Here is a 27,493-nt window from a genome sequence, read left to right on the forward strand (position 1 = left end):
CTAAGACCCAGCCACAAGTAGCTCTACTATGCACAGGGTGGGGCCCCAGTGACCCTATCTTAAGCAGGGTAGCCATATCCCATGATTTATCCTTCATCATACATTTTTTCCCCCCTGAATCTCTCTTAGTCTGGACTCAGGATCAATTTTCCTTGGGAGTCCCAATGGGGAAATGGCCCTGATAACATACTATAATAAAGTAGTGATTCGTGGAGAGGTCCATGGGGAGATTGCCATTACAAATAAAAGTAATCTAATAGGTGTTTAGTTCCTTAGATAGAGTAAATAGAACATTTGGCATGATCTGGTCATAGCTGAGAAATTTTAGCATTAACAGAACAGGCAGTGGCAAGGAAATAATGGCAGATTAAGAGACAGCTGCCCATTCTTTATTTAAAGGTGTGACAAATTAGCTGCTAGATGCAGGTGCAAGCTGTGCTAATCTGCATCACCGATGTAAAGTAAGAAAAACCAGGACTTCCAACAAGACTTTTCTTTTAGGAGAAGCAATATTTTCTGTTGAACAGAATAAGTTTGTGCTTTATACCTTTGGAGAAGAAATTACAGCACATGACAGGATATGTAAATAACACATAAGCTCTTTAGTAAACATTTTAGAGCCATGAATTCAGGACCAATTGATGCAAATCCTCCCTCAATTTTGTAATTTCTTTTCACTTGGTTGATCAGATATACAGGGTGGTGTTAGTGTTATCCCAGAGGGAAAAAAGGAGGAAAAAATGGAGGTGGGGGGAACAAACCATAAAAATGTTGCTTTATTGTTTCCTTGTTAATTGAAATGTTAAATAGCAGATTGAGAGTTTTGGAGACAAAGTTATAGAGGCATGTTTAACATGGTTTGGACATGTGCAGAGGATGAATAGCGGATATGTTGGACATAGAATGTTGAAGCTGAGGCTCCCAGGCATGAAGAAGGTAAACCTCAGAGAAGGTTCATGGATGTAGTTAAGAAGGACATGCAGAGGAATAGGATGAGATGAAGTAAATGATCCACTGCTGTGACCCTTAAAGGGAACAGCTAAAAGAAGAAGGAGATGAAATGTTAAGTAGTGTTAAACGATTACATCAGGATGGAACCTACTGCATCTTAATTAAAGCATAATGACTCGTTTATTTGGATTTGTCATCATCAAATATTCTTGATTCAAGCGGACTTACTGCAACAGACAAAACGATTACTCATATACCTCTGGCAACAACTACCGGCCACTAATGTGGACTAAGGCAGAGAGCCAAATACATCTGCAGTCAGATCAATTTATAACTTTGTGACTCTGGCAGACTTTATCATATGTGTGTCATTTTCACCCTATTTCAAAGGAGCTGAAATTCAGAGGTGTAAGCATAAGATTAAAAGCCTGTTTCCCCCAGTGGATGTCAAAACACATTTTGACTCCCCACCTTTCTTTTTTCTTCCTTTCACTGTCTCTCAGGCCTTGGATTTTAAAAGCCTCTGTTCTTTCACTCTGCACTGCGCCCTTTTGCCCCCTATCAGAGCCAGAGAATATCCCACCCAAGGAGTTTTAATGTCAGCGCCACATATGGTATCGGTTTAGACAGTACTGCTCCAAATCACACACCTTTAGATAAACTTTCACTGTCAGTATCACATAAGCTTGTGTGTCTTCCAATACAGGCACATTTCTGGGAGCAGTATAAACTGTAATACTAGTTGCTTAAGCCCAACTGAACAATCATGTCAGTTGTCTGCCTATACTATCTGATCTAGGTTTAAAAAAAAAATTAACCTCAAATCTGTCTCTGATGCTGTGACTTTTGGATGGTAGGGTGAGTATTTGGCATAAATAACATGAAAACATGAATCCAACCTGCCTTGAATCAGCATTTCAAGCTGCTCGTGGTGTGTTGGTGTGGGGGATAATTCCTTGATACAGGTTCCAAATCAACACCATGGCTTATTTGAAGATTGTTGCTGATCATAACGATCCCTGTATGAGTTTACTCATCATCTCAGACTGGTTTCTTGAACATTACAATGAGTCCACTGTACTTAAAGGGCCTCTGCGGTCATCAGATTTCAATCCAATGGAGCACCTTTAGGATTTGGTGATCTGGGAGATTTGTATCATGGAAACAATCTATAACAACTATGTGATGCTATCACGTCAATACCCAGATCTCTCAGAAATGTTTCGAGCACATTGTCGTGAAGGTAAAAGGGGTTCCAAAGCCGTCTTAGCAAGGTATTTTTTTTCCTAGTACATATTTTGATGCGCTTTCACTAAGATATTCTGAGCTTTGCTGGGCACTGTGCCTGTGTTGTGAGTCACCTAATGATTCCAGCCTGGGCTGCAGGAAGAAAAAGCCACTTAAGCCTGTCCAAGTTTCCTAGTAAAAGTCAGTTATGATTGGGACCCATTAAGATTCCCAGCACTTCACGCTGTCAGAACAAGTGTTTTTCTCGGTTGCTGTGATCCTGCTTACATTTCAAAAATTCTTTAACAAAGGTATTATGAAGTTGGCAATATTTTCAATGAATGATCAGGTTGGGTAGTGTAAAAGGATGAAAGCAGCAGTTCCTTGCTCCGAGTACTGCACACACACATAATTAGTTATTACCTGAGACAGGTGTCTCCTGGAACTGTTCCACAAAACACAAGTTGACGTGCTATCGTTTCATGTGCCACAGGCCACAGGGAGAGAAAAGCAAGGTGGAATAATTACTCGGTGAAATCACTAGCATGTAATGAAGAACACAATAGAAACAAAGGATGTGAGCAAATGCTAATTGGAGAAAAAAACATGTATGTAAAAAATGAAACCAGAGAAAGTCAATTCTTGCATGTAATGTTTGGCTAGGATTACAGTTTTGCGTATAATTGAAACTGCATGAAAAACTCAGAATAGCCTCAAGACTGTCTAAATTGTAAATGATCTGTTTTCTACTAATCTAACTTGAAATACTTGAAAAAAAGCAGACTTATCATTATGCATGAACAAGTTAAATCCTAAACCTGAAATGAGCTTGCTGCATGAGTCACCATCCTGTCCTCATCAGCAATTAATTGTGCCAGCACTATATCACCTGTCATTACTGCCATTGATGGTGGAAGAGGTGCACCCACACTTTGCAAGCCTCATTGGATATACCTGTGCACTGATCGGGACCTTATTGGCTGAGTATGTGTGTCTGTCTGTGAAGCGTAGGAGGGACCCTGACACCCTCATACCACAGAGAATTACTGCTCAGGAAGCACTAGAAAAGATAAACTGTCGACAGACAGGCACCTTCCCACCCACATAAATTTTGGCCTACCAGACAAAGAGGGACGTTTTATATGTCAGAGTGATTGTCGAGGGGGAGATTAATAGGGGCTAGTGGGTGGCATTAACTTTGTAATAGTCTACAGAATTAAGCTGGAAGGTGTTTAATCTAATTCTGTCTTATAACTATTGTGCTCCAGTTCCCATATGCAAAAAGTATGTGATAAATCCAGAAAAAAAGAATCTCTACAATTACAATATGTGTATAGTTCTTCATGAATATGCGCCAAATGTACACAAATCAGTAAAATCACATTAAACGAGACTGTAAGACAGCATTTTTTAATGCAAGCGCAATTCAAGAATCACTAATTATTGTAGATAACACTTTAGAATAACTATCACTAATAAATCATTATGCAATACGTATGTGACAGCTGATTTACTGTGGACAAATCACAAAATGTCTTTACTAATTGGTCAATGTTTGATTTGTTGATCATCATTTTAATTCTTACAGTAAAATTGCTAACGCTTAAACGAACACAGTGCGGTGAGTCAATAATTATTATTTAGTCGTCATTATAAAATTGTAATTGATGCTTATGAATCTCATTTTACAGTACATAAGTAGGTGGTATGGCATACTTCACTAGATTTTGAGCCTGGAGACAGCAGTTTGTGTTCTGCTTCCATCACTATTTAATTTCACACATTTAGTTAAAAAAAAAAATCACTGTTAGTTTTGGATAAATATCATTTTTAGGGTTAAAATATCGCAACTTAGGGGATGAAAGGTTTTGCTTGTGTTACAGGTGTTACAGGATCAATGTTAAAGGAAACCATTTGCATATCTGAAACACTGAATTTAACAACAGGGTGGTATTTGACACCTTGGCAGTTAGAACAGGCAAAGTGTTTTCCACAGACAAAAAGCAAAATAAGTCAGTCTTCTTACAGCTATACAAGACTTTATAATGTCATGAACCATATATTTCTTTATATTTGTACACAAACAAAGGGCTTAATTTAACAGCATAAATGTTACAATCCAAATTTGTTAGAGGTTTATAAAAGCTGGACGTTCCTTGGAATTCTGTTGTCTCTGTGGTTTAGTTCTCTTCGATGTGCATGTTACGTATTTTTCTCTTCCTCCAACCTGTTGCCTAGTGTCCCCTGAGACGTATCGATAATGTGGAGAGACAGGGGACTTGTGCGTTACTAATGACTGATGGATAGCCCTTGAAAAGGACACCACATTTACATGATGAACGATTCAGGCGAATGATTGAGTGTGACATAGAAGGCCCCTTGCTGCTAAATGCAATGAGAGCAACATTTATAATAACTTGTCAACAGTCCTCATTTGCATCATGTGTTTCCTCCTGTTTTCATATTGCTCACTGTGACCATCAGAATGATGAGAAACAGTGATGCCAGACTGCCTGCGTAGGTCCTTCAAACACTGAACATGGTAATGTTCTGGCAGTGTGATTGATATAGGAACCAGTATATCACAATGAAATTTTATATAGTAGTATGCTTGGGTTATTGGTATATAGCACAAACAAAACTTAGAAATATTATAGAAACATATCGGTGCCTGTCTGCCTTCTTACTATGCACATTTACACAGCTTAAGTTATTTGGTCTTGTTGAAGTTTAGTCAACAACAGGAAAATGAGCACTAATGTTCTGGTGATCAATGTAAACCTATTTAAAGGTAAAGTAAGTCATTTTTAGATTTTTTTTAATAGAAAAAAGAAGGTTGTAGTCATAGATAAACACTTTGCAATGTGTAACATATTAATGTATTCTGATACCCTTAAAATTAATTTACTAAAATGCTGTCAATTTGTGCCATGTTGCTCCGCTATCTTGAATACAGTAGCAGAGATGGACTACAGTTCTGTCTAATCACGTTTATGTGTGTAGCTAGAGACCAGCCACACACATAGTACACACTTTAATTAAGATACTTTGAATCTAAAGACTACAAATGGCTCTTTCAAACTATAGTTCACCATTTAACATTTGTACATGTATGCTTTCATCATCTCTTTCTTATTATGTCTTTCTCCTCCTCCACCACTGCCCTCTCCATCATTTCCATCTAATCCTCCTCTGCTTCAGGGGACGTTCCTTCCCTGAAGCTTTATCTCCTGAGCTGTAGTCAGGGCTCTAAAACACAAACATAAGCATGCTTCTTTATTCCTAATATTGTCACAGTTACTTATTTTTGATTAAAATATCACGTGGCATGAGAGTTACACAACGTCAGATCCACTTCAAAGAAAGTTTCATTAATGCTAGCTAATAGCTGCTAATGGTAGCAAAAACAGCAGCGGTTTCTGACAGAAAAGTTCAGGATATTCTAAACAGGTCACCTCAGTATCACTGTCATCAGACAGAAGTACTTGTCGCGAATTCCATTCACAAATTTTGTGCGTAAATAGATGTGAACAATCTGCACACATTACAGATGAACGGCGATCAGAGTTGTTTATCCTACTGCGGCTACTGTAGCAAGGGGGTAAAAAACCCTGAATCGATAGGGGTAAGAAAATAGAATTCATTTGACTGTAATCTGCAATCTACTGACTTTAAGCTGTGAAGTTTTATACACTGTACCTTTAAGATATAACACATGTGCCCTTGTGTTTACAGAGTGATGTGAAATACTGGTCATGTACATGATGTTAGCAGTGGTAACAGCATATGATGCATTGTGTTTCCCTTTAGACCAAGGCTACTGTGACTGTGGAGTGTGCGAGTGTGATGAAGGTTGGTTCGGTGATGCCTGCCAGTTTCAGGAAGAGTGTAACCTATCCAGCAAGAAGAGCAGAGAGCTTTGCAAAAACCAACAGGGGGTGGTCTGCTCCAACAGAGGTACAGCTATTGTACAAACACACGCACAATGAGTCAGTTACATATAACATAAATTTTGAAGCAAACACTTATCAAAGCGTTGCACCCTCACATATTACCAACAGCAATTTTTAAGACAATTCGGCATGCTCTGCTAATATTTTAATAATATCGCCTAAACATAGCCTAGTACCAAGCGATTAATAGACAGAGTGAGGGGGTAATCAGTTTGGCACATCGAATTTTTTATTACAAAGTGATGAGCAAATATTTAAAAAAATAATAATTCAAAACTCTTTTTTAAATAATCGACCAGTTTATATGAATTTTTCTGTGATATCAATTTACTACAAGCAAAAACATAAACAAGGAGTTACCATAATAAACGCATTAATTACAATTAATCCCTCGCTGTGTTTTCATATCTTTGCGGGGACATTTAATTGACATAATGCTTTCCCTAGCCGTTTACCCTAACCCTTAACCATCAAAAATGAATGCCTAATCCTAACTGTAACCTAATTGTAATCCTGACACTAAAACCACATTTTGAGTCTGAAAAATGCCTTCAAATACGTGGGGAGTGGGATTTTGTCCACATAAGGGCTGTTGGTCCCCACAAGCATAGAAAACTTTCAACTTTTAGTCCCCACAAAGATATATAAACACAGTCACACATACACACATGAGTTCAAACAAAAATCCCACCTACGCATACAAATATATGTAAATACTGGAAGACATTTTGAATTAACAATAGTCTAAGTAAATACTGAAGTACATTTGATTCACACAGTCTGTGTGACTAACATAGTATTATGCACTGACACGCTGAAGGCACACACTGTGAGGTGAGTCTGACAGCCAGCCCTTCGTCTACTTGGTCGTGACCTCACTAGCGTACAATGACTCCAGCTAAATGAAGGCTATAGATATGTTTATGTGTCTGTGATGCGTTCATGTTTGTTTGTCTAGTGAATGTATATGTGTGTGTGTGTATTGTACCGTATGTGGCCTGTATAGAAATGCAAATGTATTCACAGCATGTGGCTGTCTAGCCTTCTGCTTCTTTAGCACATAATTACAAAAGGGAACGGTGCGAGTTACTGCACGCACACACAGTCAGACAACAATTTAGAACTATTGATATACAGACAGTGCTTCCAGTTAACAGCGCTAGATTCTAGGTGTTGAATTGCTCTTTATTGAGATCTGACATTTTCCAACACACTGTGTCTAAAGTTTGTGTTTCCCATAGGAACCTGCCATTGCGGTAGCTGTATGTGTGACAATGAAGACAACAGAGGCATGGTAACAGGACGTTTCTGTGAGTGTGATGACAGCGAGTGCCTGGATGAGGAAACTGGAGAGATTTGCGGAGGTGTGCCCTGCATTTGCTGACACAGCCCTTTACTCTTCCCCTAAACATATAATGCATCTTTGTATAACCAATGCTGGATTTGGTACAAAAAAACCCAACTACTGTAATACATATTGTGTTTTACTGTGATAAAAGAATAGAAATGCATTGCCTTTGCTCATTTAGTTTCCATAAAAAAACTCATGCATTAACTATATACAATTACAACCTACATATGCTGCTTTTTTTTTATTATTTAATACTCACTTCTTTTTTTTTAAAAGGAAAAAGTAGTGTTTGGATTATCAAAAATATGACTTAATCACCAGGACAGTAATCACCATTTGTCAAAATACATTTTCAAGGAAATCTCATCAGCTGTTCCTCTGTGATCTGCTTCCAGGGCATGGCCAATGTTACTGTGGAAACTGTTACTGTGCTGCTGGTTGGCATGGAGACAAATGTGAGTTCCAGTGTGACATGAGCCCATGGGAAAGCAGGCAGAGATGCACATCTCCAGATGGCAAAATCTGCAGCAACAGAGGTCTGTTTACCTGGAACATCGTGTTTGATTTTTGTTTTTTATATTTATTAAACTGTAATCACAAATTTGAAATGAAAGTATTATCATAATATACACAGGTCATGTACACAGTTATACATAAGAAATATAAACATACACATATGTTTGCTGTCGCTGATTAGAAAGCCACAAAATGCTGGACTGAAGAGTATTATGCTGGTTACATTTTCAGATCATGTACCAAGGAGAGAATTCTGTCTTTATTCTCAAAATGCAGAAACAAAAATCAGAAGTCAGAAAACTTAAAGTCAGAAGGGAAAAAAACTCAAAAGACACCCCCATTTTGTGTTTTAGTTTTGATATTAATCTTGTGATCACAACTCATTCAAGGTCATCCGAGCCATGCAGCAACATGTTTGTCTTGTCAATGGGATCATCATGGCTGAAGTTTGGTCCATTTTCGGTGTCTTCTTTCTGACATTTGATGATATTTTTCTTTGTCTATCAGGAACCGTCAAGATGAACTTTGAAGAATTTCTATTAGCCTAATTATAGCTCTGTAGCTCACCACCAGGTGGCACATAATTATATGTCAGCGATTTCACTAGCCCCACAAATGTCTCAGCTATTTACTCTGCTGTCCATCGCTATAGCAGAGCTGTACAATGTTGTTTTTTAGAAATACCTGAAGCAGGTATTTCAGGTATATCATCTTTGAATAGAAACTTGCAAGCTAACGTTCTTGTAACTTTACTCCACTAAACCTTGGGGCTCTTTCTTCATGGATGTCTGGATGTTAAACATTTCTGTAAGACCTGAATAGCCACACTGATCATTTTATAGGGGCTTAAAGAATTTATATCTACCACTAATTCAATTTGCAACATGTGCCTATCGCGTCATCAGAAATAGCAGCGTAGAAGTTTGGAATTCATTTTTAAAGGTAAGATACTTAAAAAAACAAGACTCTGTGTTGCTGGCATGCATAAATCAAATTACATCAACCAATAAACCATGTTATTATCATTATTATCCAATTTTTAACATGTTAAATGATGCCAGATTAAGCTAGCAAGCATGTAATATTAACCAGAAACCAGGATGTTGTTTCAATCGACATTATGATTTTTTTTAAAAACTTCAAAATGTGAGTTTTCTAGCTAAATATAACATTATACTGTAACACACAGCGGTTTGGTCTAATTAAATAAATATATCCACTGTGGGTATAACCTACTATGGTAAAACAGTAATTGTACAACAATCAGCGAAACAGCTATTTTTGTGATATATTGCTATGAAGAGGCAGAGAACAGATTTGAGAAGTCTCGTAAATATTGTTTCATAAGTTTTATGGTCTTTTTAACTGTTACTGTCTGTATTATATTACAGCTCAGTTGATGAAAAGAGCAGAGGGACTAAAATGAGACTGAAAACACAAGGTGAATTTAAAATAAAATGCCAGCTATGAAAAATGTTTTCTCCTAATGCACTTAGAGGCTTGTCCAACATTTTGTCTTTTTCTCTCTTCAATCTATCTCAGCAGTAGAACCACAGTACAATTCAGCCTGAAGACTGTCACACAGTGAGACAGCACCCTGACTGGGAGACTCGTTTCCTTGAGTGTTTCAAGCTTTACTTTTTTCTTATTTTTAATAAAGCAAACATGTGCTCACCATGGTGTGGTAACTGTCAGAAAAAAGTTTAAATGTGGTGCTTGAATATGATTGCTTTACATTACATTTATTTGTCATTGTTGTTTTAATCCATATAATCTAAGATTGTTTTTTTTAAATTAAACCAACCAAAAAACTGAAATGTGTGTTTATGTTAAACACACAAATATGTATTAATACCACTTAAGCCTCCTAAAGTAAGAAGTATCTTACAATGCCTGTTAAAACGTGCCTGGTAACATGTGATAATATGTATTTTAATGAAACCTGAAATCTGTTGTAAATCTAATTTCATAGCAGATTTATCTGCATGCAGGATGGTTTGTGTCTCACACAGAAAGTGGTCAATATATTTGTTTTGCATTTGAATATTTAATCGTTAAACTGTTAAAGGAGCAATGTGTTTCATAAGCATAGACACGTATCCTTATGCCAAAATGAGAAAAACTGGTGGGTAGAAAACAATCATTTTAAATGTCAAATTATTGAGTTGTGACTGCTTGTGATTACAATATTTAAAACAAAACAATAAAATCAACAATAGCAGCATGTTCTGAAAAGGGTCATACAAACTAATAAGGTTGGCTAACACCAATGATTTTTTACCTAAAAACATATATACAAAGATTAACTATAAAACACTTTACTGTGGTATAAGATCTACTGTAGCTCAATGCATTTTGACTACTAATTACCAAAGAAAGATCTCTGCAAGGTACTCTGGGAACTATCTAAAGTCTACATGAACTACATGATGATCCTGTATTCTGAACCTGGCTGATGAGGCTCTCACTATTCGAGGGCTCTGATAATATCTATTTCAGTAGAAGTGTGTTGCTAGGAAACAGGAAGCAAACATTCTAAATGGGGTCAAATTCATTTCCTGTCTGTTTGCTGCATTATAAAGAGGGAAACAAACACTCTGTGCTACAAGCAATCAAACAATTTATACATTTGTTTTTGTTCTGTTCTTCCTCTTGTCTTCCTGAAGATGTTTTCGGTAATGTCTTCCAGTCTATTTTTTCTCCCCGTATACTTGTACCATGAAAGGAATCTTTATCATTTAGTACCAATCCTATTAGTAAATAATATCTGAAAATGACAAACAGCTTACATGGCATTCCGAAAATATTCACATTGCTTCACTAGTTCCACATTTGGTCCTGTTACAGCTTTATTCCAAAATGTATTACATTCATTTTTCACCTTAAAAATTCTACACAGTCCTTGATAATGACAAAGTGAACAAAGTTTTCTTGAAATTCGTGCATTTAATTTCATGCAATTTAATTAACGCAATGTACGCAAGTTTTCATAGCCTTTTCAGTGACACTCATAATTGAGCTCAGGTTCACCCTGTTTCCTCTGATCGTCTGTCAGATGTTACTACAAGTTGATTGCAGTCATTGTTCAAACTCATTGCTTGGAGGACAAGCAGTCAGCAAAACAGCTTCACTAACCTAGCTCAAGTGATCCTGTGGGATTTCAGTAAGTCTCTCAAAAATTAATTACAGTGAACTGGCTGAGGGCTGGCTAAGTGGTAGGGTGAAATGGTAGGCTACATGGACAGAGTCTCATCACAGAGCTGCAAAATTATGGTCTAGTGCACAACTGACATAGCATGAACAACTGCCTTGTAGTGGAGCAGCCACTGTGCTAATGAAACAGCAGTACCACGTTACAGGGGCCCTCTTGTCCTGATCTCTCTTGAAAAAGAGATTTTTAATCTCAATGAGACTTCTTATCAACTCCTTTCTTCAGCCTGTTATTCTATTATCTTTCTTTAATTTCTTTAGCCATACTTCAACATATAATAACAAATGGCACAGGATGTTAATTTGATGTTAAAGATTTGAATTACTATACATTACCAGCAAATTTGTCACATTTTCATCAAATTGCTTATGACTTTAAACTACTATAAATCCAGAGTCTTAGAAATGTCATTTTAAAATAAAAGATTATGTCCTTGAAAGCTACTCCAACCTGGTTTACCTAAGTTTTACTTTAACAGACGTGGAAATAACAGCACTATATATGGGTACATTTCAATACTTTATACTTTATATATACTGTGTGCAGTGTTGGGCAAGTTACTTTGAAAAAGTAATTAATTATAGTTACTAGTTACTTCTTCAAAAAAGTAACCGAGTTAGTAACTGAGTTACAAGATTCTAAAAGTAATTAATTACTTGAAAAGTAACTATTGTGTTACTTAAAAAAAATGTTTAACCCTCTTAGTCTAGGGCAGCGCTCCCCAACCTTTTTTGCGCCACGGACCGGTTTGTGCCCGACAATATTTTCACGGACCGGCCTTTAAGGTGTCGCGGATAAATACAACAAAATAAAACTAATACCGGTACCGAAAAAAAAGAAGATTTATTCATAACACACGTGAAAAGACCAAGGAAAACCGAGTTAACGAAAAAAACGATAACGCTAAAAACCGATAAAAACCCTGAAAACCATACATTTCACACTCGAGTCTCATGCTCGGACCGGCCCGGGGGATGGGGACCGCTGGTCTAGGGTATAATTGGCCATTTTTAACTACTTTTGATGTTTCCTGTACATTTCAACTTTAAAAACTATTTACTTTGCCTTGTTTGGTATCATTCTTTTCAGCACAACCTGACGTGTCTGAATTTACAGTTATGTTTTCATTTTGACATACTGTATTAACACAATTGATCTAAAATCAGGCAAAAAACATAAAATCCGAGTAGAAAAAGTTAAATTTTTTACTGTAACAACCACAAACAGGTTTAATGAATCATATTTCATAACTTTAAATGCAAATATAAATTGTCAATTTTAAAATCATATGCACAAGTTTTGCAAACAACAAAGTTATTTTTTTTATAACCATTTCAAACTTTTTACATAGCAATCAGGTGTTCTGCATTCAATAAGATGCCACACAAATTATTTGTGACACTTCAAAAATTTCTGTCTACTATAAAGGAGAACATCACAGCCTGATACCTGCAGGTCTGACAGCAGCAGGTGTATCACCCCTGTTTTCTACCTGGAGACAGCAGTCGCCTCATTATTCTGATACACAACACAAAACTATCCACAACACAAGACAACACATTAACTTCACACTCCAAACATGCTGAACTCCTAAAACTTCCCCCTCTTCCTAAACAACCAAATGTCATGTTGCCATGTCATTTTTGATTGGTTGACTTGGTGCATTTTTCCACTGTGAAATGCACTTCACACACGTACACACACGCACAGTTGTTTGTCGCCAGATGCCACGTTTATTTCTAGTTTTCATTTATTATGATAGTCCACAGTCTGACAGCTCCGGTCTCAGCTGATTTCCAGCTCCCCTCCGCTCCTCTCCCGTCTCACTATAAAAGGGGAAGGAAACCATCATCAGTCCAAACGCCATCAGCTGTTCTCACCTGCGTCTCCAGCACGGCCCCGTTGAGCTGACTGCACCACTCCTCCCCTGCAGCCGTGCCCGGGACCACACCTCCGCCACATCCACCAACACGAAAGGGCTGTTTTTTGTTTGGTTTTGGGTTTTCTTTGCTCATAAGCAGAGAGTACTTGCTAGCGCTGTCCTTAGACAGTAAACGTGATGAAACTATTGAGGAAAAAACGCCGCGCATATATTGTTTATCATGACTCTGGTTTTACGTGGCCTATCGACACAATTTAAAAACTGGTATATATCACCTTGTTGCTTTGTCATCTTAAAGTGGTCATGTGATTGGCTTACTTGCTAAGTAATTCCAAGAAGTTGAACAGTTCAGTATAGGATTATGGGGACAATTCTCAAGTCCTGTCCCTATGTGACATGCAACAATTTCGCTCTGAATTAATCCAAAAAGCACTGTAAAGATAATTCCTGGAGATTATAGGCAATGGATCAAGTCTGACGATTACACTGAGGCGCGATTTGATTTCATCATCGTGTACAGATGTAAAGATTTGAAGTGTTTTGTGTGAGATTGTGACATGTTATTCCTCTCTCCTGCATTTTGTTCATGAGTAACCTTCATCTCGCGCTCATACTCTATGATTAAATTGACTGACAGCAATCACAGGATGATCCCTCCCTTTATCCGTTTGGTTTACACAGTCTTCCCAGTAGAGATTACATTGGAAGTAAACCAACAAGTCAAAAGCTGAATACATTGAAAACATATACAAGTGAATGTGTCATTTCAAATTCTGAAATAACAGGAATTTGGCGAGTGAACATTTCCAAATGGCATCCTGATTTTTAGTGATTATAAAACATTTGTGATCAATGACCGTTACAGGTGCTGTAATCTGCTCTGGTGAGGCTCCACTGTGACATTTGTATCAGACATAAAAGTGCATGGGTCTATTAATCCAGAACCCCAGGGTTATGAGGTAGTGAGAGAGACGAAGCGGAGGGCCAAGGGCCAGACACGCGCCAGCTACAGCCTACAGGCCTGCCAGCTGGCCTGCTCCCCTGGGGTTCCCCATGCTCTGTCACTGCTGATAAGAGAAAATGGGATTTCCAATGGATACTGCTCAGCTGACAGTCTTGCTCAGACGTGAAACAAATAAAAAAGCGAGACAGACGGATGGACAGATACAAAGATAAAGGGAAAAAAAGGAAGTTATAGCCTTTCAGCAAGAGGAAACGTATGCGCTCCTATCCCCACCAACATTCATGGAAAACAGCGATTTGGAACTTGACATCACTCACTGTTTTTGGTCTGATTAATCTGAAAGATTAATGACCAGTGTAGAAAGAAAACACAATTTACAGGATGTGTGTTTGTCTGTTTTAGGGACCTGTGTGTGTGGAGAGTGTAACTGCCATGATGTTGATCCCTCTGGTGACTGGGGAGATATTCATGGAGACACCTGCGAGTGCGACGAGAGGAACTGTCATGCAACATATGACCGCTACACAGATGACTTCTGCTCAGGTCAGCAAGCTCTGTATGATTAAAAAACAGATTCAAACATATGATGAGGCTTTTGTAGTCTGACTACTTTGCTTCGCTGACTAATGTGATAACCTAAATAAAATAATAATAAGAAAAGTCTATTCTTCAAAATGTTGAACTAATGTTTCAAAGAAGGGCTGGTGACAAAGTTACAGCTACTCTAATTTCTGTTTCTTCTTTAAGAAACTGCAGTCCCATTAACTTAGCAAACACCAACAGCACTTTGCATGCTACTCTCATTGCTTTGGTTCAACTTTTCAGCCATAAAAGCAAACTTCCTATATAACTTAACAATAAGCTGGAGAGCGGTAAATATGACCTTTTCACTATTTCTCCAAAGTATTAATGAACAAAGTATAATAGATGCTACTATGGAGCTTTCCATTCATTAAATTAAAATATTTTTCTGCACAAAACCCTGCTTTCACCAACTCTTCCTCTATGCTTTCGGCAGGTCATGGCCAATGCAACTGTGGCAGGTGTGACTGCAAGGAAGGGTGGGCAGGGAATAAGTGTGAGCATCCTCTGTCCTGTTCCCTGTCTTTGGAAAGCAGTTTGAAGAAGTGCAGAGGAACATCCAATTTGCCCTGCTTCGGACGAGGTACCCGGTCTGCCTGTTGCTATGGTTACCGTAGCTGGCTTGCACTCTGTTTTTACCTCTTGGAGTAAAATAGGTCATTTCCAGAATTGCGCATCTCTTTATTCATCCTTATGAGCGTTTTACAGACATCAGTCGAATGTGATGGCGTCTCTAACCGAGCCATTATCTTAACAGCGATCGCTCGACTCTTGTGTTATACAGCAGTATGCATTAAAATGTGTGAGCATAATGAAGCCTTACACACGCTTGTTTTTTTTATCTGGTTTGTGAGCTGTGATGTGCATTTGTCCTCATACGTATATATATGTGTGTGTGAAGGTTTTTTTCTGGATGTGTTATATACATTTAGTTACAATCTTTTCTGGCAACAATGTCAACTAACTCTCAGACTGCAGGTGGTTGTGTCTAGATTTATTACAGTGCACTGTGTAATTCATAGGTGACGCTTCTAGACAGAGGAAGCTTGTTTTCTTGGTACCTGTAAAAGTGGGGCTTAGCTACTCAGCTACTGAACCAGTGGTTCTGCTAACGAAGCAAAGGTCCAGGTGTTTTGTGTTTATTCAATGTCGTGCATCCACAAATCTTTGCTGGACGATAGTAAGATAGTAAGGGAAAGTGGGGGAATAGTGTATGTAGTAGATCTGGAAGATCAGTGTAATAGAGGTGATGACATTGTGTATTGCCACCTACAAAATATTTTTCAACAATTTTAAAATATTCATGACTAGAAGAGCGAAAAGATCTGATGAAACATTTCCAGGATTGCGTGGATCTGGTTTAAGGGACTGTACAATCAGATGTATGACCGGTGTATATTTGGATATTGCTAAATTCTGACTGGTACACAGAATTGTGTAACATTCTTATCTTCTTCCCCCACTTCGAAGGAGGGAGCAGAGCTCGCACAAAACAGCGCAGACAGAAATATCCCAATCTAAATAACTGGTATTCTGTCTTTGGCAGAAATCTGTGCGTTCATATAGGACTCTAATACACATATTATGAATTTGAGAAATGGAGGAAAAAGTGTTTTTAAAAAAGCTTTTTTGTACTCCAGAAACATGCTTTTGCTTGAGCAGGCAAAGGTAAAAAATATGCAACAAGACCACACACAAACAGTTAATTAAGAAACAACTAGGTGTTTACATAGCTGAAAGCTTTTCAGTCAACAATGTGAGAAACAAATGAGTCATTTTTTGCAAAGCAGCACTGATTAATCATTACAAGAAGTGGGCTTAAACGCTTCTGGGCATATTTACAATAAATGGTATTAAACTTAAATACCAAATGGATGATGTAAGAATAAGATTTATAACATTTATGGTCAGACTGCAGCAGACGTTTGGATATTGCTGTCCGAAAAATCTAGAAGGTTAATGAATATTTCAGTTTCAGACGGGATAGTAACCTGCCAGGTGTTTGGTATTTGGAGGAAAACGATAAACGCTCCATTGCTACTGAATTTGACTCACTTAAAACTATTCAGCACACACCGTGACACGTTACAGAGGGTGCACAAAAGAAGACTGATTAGGACATATACATATCCTCCATGTTTTGTAGCATGTGACGAGTTCAGAGTTAGTCAGAAACTGCTTATGCAGAAAGAACTGTATGAACTAATAATTATCAAATGATTCATCTACATGATCTCTCACATTCTGTTCTCTAGTCAACATCTGCTGAGTAGTTACAGTTATTTAGGAACTACTCATTAATGATTCATTAGTTATCAAACCGTTCCTGATTCATAACTTCTCACATTTTTGTGCAAAGTATTCAGCCAGCGTGTGATGATACGATATCCAGGAGCGTAGCAGTGCGCCTAAAAGAAGAAGATATAGTTCCATAAATTAAGAATAGCTTTTATTCTCATTTTATTCATAGTGTATATCTCAAATTTGATTTTAGATTTAAAGTCTCTAGCGAGGTGTAGAAAAAGAAAACAAACCAAAAAATCTTTGATCATCAGTCTCAGTCATGTAATGCACATTGCCAGACAACAAAAAACAACATGTTCTTACCATCATCCAAAGTTAACAATGCACAATGCACAGTTGTCCTTGCATTGACAGCCTGCATTGTTCTAAAGGATGCTACAGCCATTTGTTAATAAGACAAATTGTCTGGTAGTCTGCTGCATACACTTGGGTGTCTTCTCTTGTACCTTTTTACACTGATGCAGCAACCTTAATCAATCAGCTTTACAGTGCTGCGTAAGCCATTGTTCAGTGTATCTAAACACTGTTGTAATTTTTCTGGGAAATACCTGGCAGTATGTCTGTACCTCAGGAGATGGTACAGTAAAGCCTTTGCTATTCTGTTGGTTGCACACTGATTGAACCTAATAATATAGGCAGTGGGCAATTCTACAAGGACAAAACTTGCTTGGTCTCCGGACTCTGCAGATATGTCAGGGGTTAATGTGAAGCATTGATTCATTTGACTGTGTGGGAAGTCAGGGGGGGATGTATAGCTTTTCTGCTGCTGGAAATGGAAAGGGAGGATATGTGTGCTTTGTACTGCATGTTATACTCTCACCCATGGGCGAAGGAGCTGCTGATTACACCTGAGTGCACGGTTGCTGCCATGGAGACAACAAATTACAGAAAAGTTAACATCACAAGGTTCAACTGAACAACAACAACAACAAGGGAGCAGGCAAAACAGAACCATTTTGTGCCTTTTTCTAATGTATCACCTATTCATTACATATTGTGTCAGGCAGACGGCCTCAAACCAATGGCGTGATTGAGGACACATGGCGTTCCCCACCACATAATGAACCAGAAAAGATTAACTTGTGCACAGAGAGTTAATTAACTTAAATTCCTCTTATACTTCCTTTAAATTATCTCCAAAAGCTGCAACAAAATGAAACTTCAATTTACACAGTGCAATGGAACAATTAATGGGATTCATGAATGCTTCCCTTTCAGAACTGCATTAAAAAAAATGTTTCCAGCCCATTCAGTAAGAGTTTAAAGCCTGGCAACGTATCTCACTGTTGTTCGTTTCCTGTTCATACACCTAAATGAGAATTAGGATTTGGAAACTATGAGATACGGTACAGTTTCTAACCCTTGCCGAGGGAAACAGTTAATTGTCAAAAATAACTTTCTGTCTGTAGCAATGATGTAGTGCTTAGAAACTCACAACGGTTGGAAAGAATGTGTTCATTGCATGACTGTGATGTCAAAAGATGTAAACAATAAAAAGGAAGACAGGAAGCAAGGTGGGAGGGAAGATACAGAGCGAGAAAGAGAGAAACTGAAGGAGACAGACACAGAAAATCACTTAGGCATGGATGAATGAGGCTGGTACAGATGTTAGTCTGAGAGGAAAGGCCTTGAAATTTGAAACAGCAGCTTCAGAGCTTTCTTCCTGAAAGATGGAGACAAGATGCTTGTGGAGTACATTCTTTATACTCTGGTATGTCCTGACGGAAACACATGCTTTCAACATCTTTTTGCTGATTCTTGGGATTCCTTTCTCTGCTCTCTAGTGTGGCCTGTAGTAGACATTCACTGTATGTGTGTGCTACTTTTTAACATTTAATAGCACATTCCTTCTGCAGTAGAAAAAATGTTTTTAATCTTACAATGTTGTGTCATTTGCAAGGTTTTGAAATATAGTTAATTGTCTGTGTAACAAAACTGATTTTTTTTTATCCCCTAAGAAGTTGTTACCACATTGGTTTTAGATGACTATCATAAACTTAGTACATAAAGTGAATCTAGCTGCATACTGAATGCTGATGGAATGCTTCCATTCACACCACGGGATAGGACATATGAGCAAAGGATGAGCACATAAGGGGCCATCATTAGGCTTAATGCATTATACCTGTTGTGCTGGAGGACTCATTGCAGCTGTTGCTGAAATGAAAATGAAATTTAGTGAAAAGACCTTAAACAGGAGGGAAAACCAGACTGACAATGCTGGAAACACTCTTTAACTGTGGTCACGCGTTGTTTGATATATTGTGCAGTGGATTTGATTTTACATTTAAATCTTTAAATCGACATTTTTGAGCTTTTTTATTTTTCCAGGTGCAAAGAGCGGATAATGTAGATGCAATCCAAGAGGTTTTTTTTGCACTTTTGCCTGCATGTTTGTCAGTTTCACAGCTCTGTGGTGAGAGGATTGTCACAGCTGTGGTTGTGTTTATGCAGATCAGGCAGTGCAGCACAATTTTGGTGCTCACTTTGGCATAACAATGGTCTCCTATGCCCACTTGCTGTTGTTTGAAAATGTGATGAATGAGACACAGTGTAGATGGGACATTTCTGAATTCTGTTCAATTTTGTGGCCCTGCCTTTTGCTTAAATTTAAAGTTCATATGTAAAATTGTCTCTGTAGCCATCTGTTTAATACATATCAGGTACATGATTTATATAGGGTGAATGCTTGAATTAACCTAGCAGCTGGATTGTAGACTACTTTATGGTTCAGACCTCAAGCTAATCACAGCAAATCATGTAAGAGTATGTTTAAGTAAGTACAATATATTCTCAGCTCTGCATTCTGATAACACGGAAAACTGATGTCAAAATTATGATTTTAAAATCTTAACAATATTGAAGTTATGTGGTCATGGAATAATCAATCATACTAGTTTGTGCATGTAAGCATATTTAAATATTGCTATGTCCACACTGCATGCATCAGTGGTCAGATCTATCAATTCAATTCTTCAAATGTTGCCTACATCAGACTTTAACCTGACTAGGTAACGACCCTGAACGAACCCATATGTGCAAATAACTCACATGCAGTATGCTCTAAACATGAAAGCCGATAAATTCAGCTTGCATAGTTTCACTGGAATCCAGCCAATTCACGAGAATGTGATAGTTGAGGATGAAGCCAAAATTTGACAAATTTGAATCTGAGTGCTGTTGTTCAATGGTTTCAATGAAACAGATTTCCAAGGATTTCAGCCTTTAACTACATCTGTCAGCATCTAGGAGGAGGTAGTCAGGTAAAAGCTACATGAAAGTCACCTTCTATATATATATATATATATATATATATATATATATATATATACCCTAGCACAGCACAGTTTGTGCTGTGGTGAAGCATAACTAAGCTTTAACATTATTAAGATTGTAAATAAAAGAACTAGAACACGATCTGTCATGACATTAGGTGCTTGCCCTAACATTATCACGCATGCATACAAGCTCGTGGGGCCATGCAAACTATATAAACTAGTACTATTTTCAGTTGCTGCAATGAAATTTCAGTAAAATGGACTAGCCTGCTGCATCATTTTTTAATTTTGATTTTCTGGGTGTCTTTGAATTCAGACCTCTGTAGGTTGATAATTTTCAGTTCAATCAAATGATGTGGCATCCTTTTGTTCCTAGCATATTACCCGGTTCATATCAATATAGATATCCAACATGATTTCTTTTTCCTGTTGATCTGATGTGTTTTCAAAGTGTTCCTTTAATTTTTTGAGCAGTATCCGTTAGTTCTCAACTTTTCAAAAATGGAATGAAAATGATCTTAAGACATGTGCATGAATGTGTCATTTACTTTAGCAAGAAACACACGCGAAACATGAACACACATGCACACACTCACACTGGTGGATGGCTTGACGGCCATGGAGATAATCAATAAGGCAGGGGTGTTATGACATCACCGGTTGCTAGGGTAACTGAGTCCACTGAGCAGATGGTGGTATGTTGTATGTGAAGAAGGACGAGAGCTTGTTATGTTTGTGTCTGTGCATGCTGAAGTGCGTGGTCATAAGAAGTGACAGTGATGTGACATGGACGACACATTAGATGACGCTGTCATTCGAGTAGCTGTCTTGTAAATTCATGCTCTGCACTATTTATTGCCCCTAATTTCCCCCAGTGAGTCATCGAAAGATAAGGCAGGCACATACACATTATGGATGTGTTTTAGGTCTAATTTGGTGGCACTAAACACAAAATGTACTCCGCAGGGTAACAAACAGGGAAAATACTCAGAGTGAATAATGATTGTGCAAAAAAAGGACATACCCAGCTCAATAAAAACAAGAGAAAAGAAAAAGAGGGGCACTGTGTGTGCTGTGATTTAACAATCTGTCTTTATTGCACCAAGAAATTCCCTTTGTGCAATTATTTTTCTTGGTGGGCAGGTTACCCTTCTGAAGTGTCTTTTGTCTGCAGCATCGGGGAATGGAAATATTTTAAAAGCCATCAATTGTGTGTGTGTGTGTGTCTTTCCTTCATCTGTAGAACAGCCAAGTATTAAAGACTAAGTTTTTAGGATGAACTGATAATATTGCTACTGCATTATACAGTTAGATTTTTAAAGAAAAAGAAACATAATTCAGTTACTGTAAATATATGTAAGAAGAATTATATGAGTTTAGTTTGTGTAATTTTGTAGACAACTACAGAGGGTTTTGAATAATGTGCAGACTTTCAGTTTTAACTGAAGAGGTTAAACCAACCAGGCTGCTACTCTCCCTCTTAAGCTACATCCACACTCGCCCGGATAGATTTGAAAACGCCGTTTTCGTCTGAAAACGCTCGACGTCCACACTATCGTTTTCAGTCGTTGTCACAGAGTTGTCCGTCCACATTAAAACGGCCGAAAACACTTACGTTCCAGTACTGGAACGCAAGACAATTCGACCTGCCTCATTTCTGTCTGCCCCTTATTTACTTTCCGGCTCGTTGAAACGTCGCGGCAAAATGTCGAGGAAAAGCACCGAGTTTTTTAAATGGACTGACAATGAGGTGGAGTTGTTGCTGCGAGTAACACAAAAGCACAAAGTTGCAAAAGCGAGTGAGAGTTAAAGAATTTGAAGAAAAGCTATCTGGAGAATGTACAAACTGATATTAATCTTTAACAGGGCTGTCAAAATTGAGAGCAAACAAAACAACCGCTGTATAATGCCCTCCACTCTCTTAGTTTAATTGGTCACATGACTAAAATGTGTCATCGTTTTCAAAAAGTCTCAGTTTTCGCTGTCCACACTGTAATGCGAAAGCACAGTTTTCAAATGTATGCGTTTTTGAGAGCGTTTTCAAAACGCTGCGTTTTCCTTGAGGGAAAACGCTGTCTCAGTGTGGACGGGAGGCCAGAATGGAGAGAAAATGAAACGCATTAGCCTTAATTCCGAAAGTGTATTTAGTTTTTATACACACTACTTCCTAGGGCTGTTCGATATAACGATATATATCGGATGACGATATAAAAAGTCTATCGTTTCATTTTACGCTATCGTTTGTTTCGTGGTGTCGCAAAATAAACTGTTTAAGGCAATATTTTTTCATGGTTTTGATGGTCACTGTAGTGGCTATATTCATTTCTTAAAGTTCTCTCTTTCTCTTATATTTAATATAACCACACTACAGACGGACAAGCACCTGTTTTTATGCGTTTTGGTTAGCAACAACAACGGTAACACCATCGCGTGTCCGCTTGTTTATGTTCCACATAAACCTTTCACAATAAAGCTCAAGATCCTGTTGAGACTTTTCAAAATAAACTGAATCACGTGAAAGAGCAGATTATTTACGGATGAGAAGTAAAAAAGAGCCGCCAGGTGCTAAAAAATAAACCTTAGAGTCAAACGTTAGAACAGGCTTTTCCCCGCAGCACGCCGTGTAATAAATACTCACAAAGAAAACGGCGGCCGTTACAACTTATGTCTAAAAATGTATCGTTTCATGCATCTGTTAAAACACTTGACTCCAGCTACATGACGCGCAGCTGGAAACACTTCCCGCAAGTCGAGCTGCCCGAGATTCACAGAATTTACAGAAAATGTTACATTTTTGTGATTTATATCGTTATCGGACGATAGAATTGTTATATCGGGATATGAGATTTTGGTCATATCGCCCAGCCCTACTGCTTCCGCATTTCTGCTTAGTCTTTGTTAAATAAATGATGTCATGTCCCAATATATTCATCTTAGATTGTAATTACCCAATTTTTAAGATTTGGTACAGACTAAATAGGTTTTTATTGTTTCCTTTAAAATCTACAGACATCGGCTGTACTTTCATCTTACCTATGGTCCCACACACTGATACAAATCCTCATTCTAATGAGGACACACATGATCTTTCTTTTAAGTGTTTCTGTTTTAACACAAAGCTGACAGCACAGCTGGAAACCAGGCCAAAGGGCGCTTCACAGCAATCGCCACTGTGATCCCAGTGTAGAAACAGGTACAAGTAGAAATTGGGGCCACAATGCTACAAGTCTGATTGCTTATCGCTGTTTCTAGATCAGGCTCTTGCTGCTTAGCTGTGGTTAACATGTACACAGCTTAAAGATCAGTTAGATTGTTTGCTAGTTTTGTGTTAGCATGCTGTTTATGCAGATGCTTGAAAAGAGTCTGTACAGTGGGGGGAATAATTATGCGATCCCCTGCTGAAATTGTAAGTTTGCCCACTTAAAAAAAAAAAAAACAGTCTCTAATTTTAATGGTAGGTTGATTAAAATTAGGGGAGGGGTTTGGGGGCAGAATATCAACCAAAAATGCAGAAAGAAATGCATTGCTTAAAAGTTATAAATTGATTTGGATGTAATTGAACAAAATAAGTATTTGATCCCCACACAACACATGACTTGGTACTTGGTGGAGAAACACCAATTTGTCATCAGGATTTCACATGTCTCAATGGAATTTTGGTGCGCTCCTCTTTACAGAAACTATCTAAATATTTTAGGTTATGTCTGTGAAGGTTCTCAGTCATCCAGCTCATTGTAGTCTAAGGAGCTTGGAAAGAAAATAGTCTGTACTTCTTTAAGTTTCCTTGAAGATGTTTCACCTCTTATCCAAGAAGCTTCTTCACTTCTAAGAGCAATTGTTGGACGGTCCCAGATTTTAAGCCCTATGGGAGTGTCCCCAAGAGGGTCATGGACCCCTTACTGATCCTCTAGCTAATCACATGAGCCACGGTGTGAAAACGGGTGTGGGTCCCAATCAGCCAAGGTTTCGGGTGAACCCACTGTGAAACCTAGCCCCACCCTATCATGTGATTTACTGAGGTCAAATGGCCCAGGATGTGAGTGGGCATTAAGGCGTCTGGGAAGGGATCTCAAAACAGTTGGTGTCGTAAGCCCACAGTGGACATAGATGGCTTCTTTAACTCCTCTTTCAAACCGTCTGTCTCCTCTGTCCAAAATGTGAACATTGGTGTCCTCGAAAGAGTTACCTTTGTCCTTTAGATGCAGACAGACAGCCGAGTCTTGTCCCATCGAGGTGGCTCTTCTATGCTGTGCCATGCATTTATGAAATGGCTGTTTGGTCTCTCCGTTGTAGAGGTCTGGGCATTTCTTGCTACACTGTACAGCATACACTACGTTGTTAAGCTGTGTTTAGGAGTTTTGTCTTTGGGATGAACCAGTTTTTGTTTGAGTGTGTGGCTGGTTCTGAAGTACACTGGGATGTTGTGCTTAGAGTTTTTCTGATAAACTGGCTACATAGTGGATGACAATATTGTTGCATTTATCTTTCTGATCCACCCTAGTTGGTGTCTGATCTTCTCTTCTGTGCATCTTTGCTGACTTGATGAAAGTCCAATTAGGATATCCACATGTTTTATGAGTTTACTTGGCAGCTGCTTGGCAGCTCCAAGCTTCAGCTCACTTCACATATTTTTTTTATAGAATCAAGGTCTGCTGACTGGCTACACCACTCCATCACCTTAATGCACATTTTCTTAAGCCACTTTTTTTTCTTGTCTTAGCTGTATTTCTGGGGTCATTTTCTTACTACCCATCCACAACCTATCTTCAGTGTTCAGTCTGAGGAAAGTCCTTTTTCAAGATTTTACAGTATACAGCCCTGTCCAATCCTTACCAGACAAACAGCCCCAAAGCATAACGTTTCCACCTCCGTGCCTGACTGGGTGTGTGGTGTTCTTTAGGCTTTAGGTCATACTCAGCCTTTCTCTTCCTCCAAACACGACAAGCCAAGTTGATGCCAAAGAGCTCCATTTTGGTTTCATCTGACCACAGCACTTTCTCCAAGCCTCTCTGAATTATTTAGATGTTCACTTGCAAACTTAAGGTGGGCCTGTATATGTGCCTGTAAAGGATTCGGACCCAACACACTGTGTTTCCGTTCGTTTTGAGCTTTTTATTGAGAACACAGTAATACTTTTTCCGGCACACTCAGCAGCCGACTTCCAGTCAGCTGCACACTCCTCTCCCCTCTGGTGTCCAACATCACTGAAAAAGGGAAATCCTTGTCAGGACAATCACATCCACTTGTCCCTCCAACCTCCCTGGCACTGCCCCTTGAGCTCACTGCACCACCCCTCCTCTGCAGCTAGAGCCAGGGATCACACCTCCGCCACAGTACTTTATTGAGCAAGGGGACCTTTCATATTTCAGTCCATTACTGGGTAGTGTTTTACTAATTGTGTTCTTGCTGATCTCAACAGCCCAGATCATTAACAAACTCCTCCTGTATAGTTTTGAGCTGATCCACCACTTTTCTCATGGCTGTAGCTCAAGTGGTGTTCTACTAATTGGACAGTTACTGGTTCGATCCCTGGCTGCTCCAGTCTGCACACCAAATATCTTTGGGCAAGATGCTAACTCCAAGTTGTATGAATGTTAGCTAGAAAGCACTTACATAGAAGTGCTCGTATGAATGGGTTAATAGGGCATGATGTATAAAACATGGCTCATGTTTTATACAACATGCCCCAGCAGAGTAGAAAAGCGCTTTCTAAGAACCAATCCATTTACCATTTATCCCATGAGGCAAGATCTTGCATGGAGCTCCAGACGGAGGATGATTGATAGTAATTATATATATCTTCCATGTCTGAATAATCACACCCCCAGTTGTCACCTTCTCAGCAAGCTTCTTGTAGGTCTTGTGGCCCTTTCCAGCCTTCTGCAGGCCCTGACATCCTTTGACCTCCTGACATCCCACCATCTTTGCCCATGGTTGTGGAGAGGTTGGAGTGAGATCAGGATTATCTGTAATTGACTGATTAACTGAGTGATCTGTAATCTGCCTGCCACACGGGCGCAGAGCCAGACTGGCTAAAACAAGCCGGGTAGTAGGGGATCAAATATTTACTTTACTCAGTGACATGCAAATGAATCTATACGTTTTATTTTTCTGGATTTTTGGCTGATATTCAGTCTCTCTCCATTATAAAGAAACTACCATAAAAATTTCACACTGTTCAGTTCTTTGCAAGGGAGCAACTTCAGAAATTCAGCAGGGGCTTAAATGATTACTATCCCCACTATAAGTGTGAGCAGCAGTTTAGCTTTTTTCCTAAATATAGGGTTAGCACCTATGATAACTTAGATCTCAGAGGTAAATTCTACACTAAAGCCAGTATGCAAATCAGTTTCCTAAAATTACAGAGTGAATAGAAAAAAATTCCAACAAGATTATATAAACAACTTCCGACAAAGAAAGATTATTCTATTAAAAACACAACACAACTGCTCAGATGTGAGAAGACGTTTCTATTTTTCTAGGTCAGTGCCAATGTGGACAGTGTACTTGCCACCCACCTGGGGACAGTCGTGTTCATGGCAAAAACTGTGAGTGTGACGACCGTCAGTGCGAGGACATCAGTGGAGAGGTCTGTGGAGGTAAGCGAACACATGCAGACCCTCACACACACACACACACACATTAAGTCTTTGTTGTGCCCTAAGGGGTCTTTGAAACTTTGCCGGTAGCGTTTGTAAATTTGAAGATCAGTGCACCGTGATCCTGTCTGCTCTCATTGATATCCACAGGCACAACCTTCTACACCCTTGAGCCTAATTTTAGAGAAACTTCTCTCAGCTGCTGAAGCTTCTGTTTGAGGTCTTGGGAAGTTGCCGCTCATAATTTGAGCCATTTAGGCAGAGATGCTGTAATGAATAGCTCACACTAAAACATTAGAGGCTCAGTTGAATTTGATATTTCCCATTGTAGATGCTAGAGCTTGAGAAAAGACAGAGAGAGAGAGAGAGAGACTGGCAGAAGCCAGATAAAGACAAAAAAGGATCGTAGTGCAGGTCATGAGAGTCATATCAATGATTATCACAAAGCCTCTTTAATTTGACTCCACATGACTCAGAGTATTTTTTTGGATACATACACCACGCGGAGATCTGCTTTTTGGGTCCTTTGCTGTAATGAAAGTGCTGGAAAAATGATAAAATATGACACATACACGGTTTTCCAAATAATAGCTCTTTTTTTTTTCAAATTAATATCTTTCTAACAACAGCGAGGAGCTTTTCCTTCACATGTATACCAAACAGGGAAGGTACTTA

General features: G+C 38.6%; 1 protein-coding gene across 3 annotated transcripts in view; it reads left to right on the forward strand.

The window, feature by feature from the left end:
* itgbl1 (integrin, beta-like 1) overlaps positions 1 to 27,493 on the forward strand; it is a 50,256-nt gene that overhangs the window by 9,990 nt on the left and 12,773 nt on the right. For 2 of the 3 annotated variants that reach the window (XR_014797237.1, XM_084908960.1), the window contains exons 3-8: positions 5,989 to 6,135; positions 7,373 to 7,495; positions 7,878 to 8,018; positions 14,458 to 14,598; positions 15,074 to 15,220; positions 26,702 to 26,818. Coding sequence is in view for 2 of the 3 variants with exons in the window: in XM_084908960.1 (XP_084765086.1) it covers positions 5,989 to 6,135; positions 7,373 to 7,495; positions 7,878 to 8,018; positions 14,458 to 14,598; positions 15,074 to 15,220; positions 26,702 to 26,818 (816 nt within the window). In the remaining variant the exon portion in view is untranslated. Of the gene's footprint in view, positions 1 to 5,988; positions 6,136 to 7,356; positions 7,496 to 7,877; positions 8,019 to 14,457; positions 14,599 to 15,073; positions 15,221 to 26,701; positions 26,819 to 27,493 lie in introns of all 3 variants that reach the window. The other variant, XM_084908961.1, reaches the window with a different exon arrangement.

Source organism: Perissodus microlepis, chromosome 16 (genome assembly GCF_051167445.1).
Source record: "Perissodus microlepis isolate ML-2025 ecotype Zambia chromosome 16, ASM5116744v1, whole genome shotgun sequence".
NCBI classification, from domain to species: Eukaryota; Metazoa; Chordata; class Actinopteri; order Cichliformes; family Cichlidae; genus Perissodus; species Perissodus microlepis.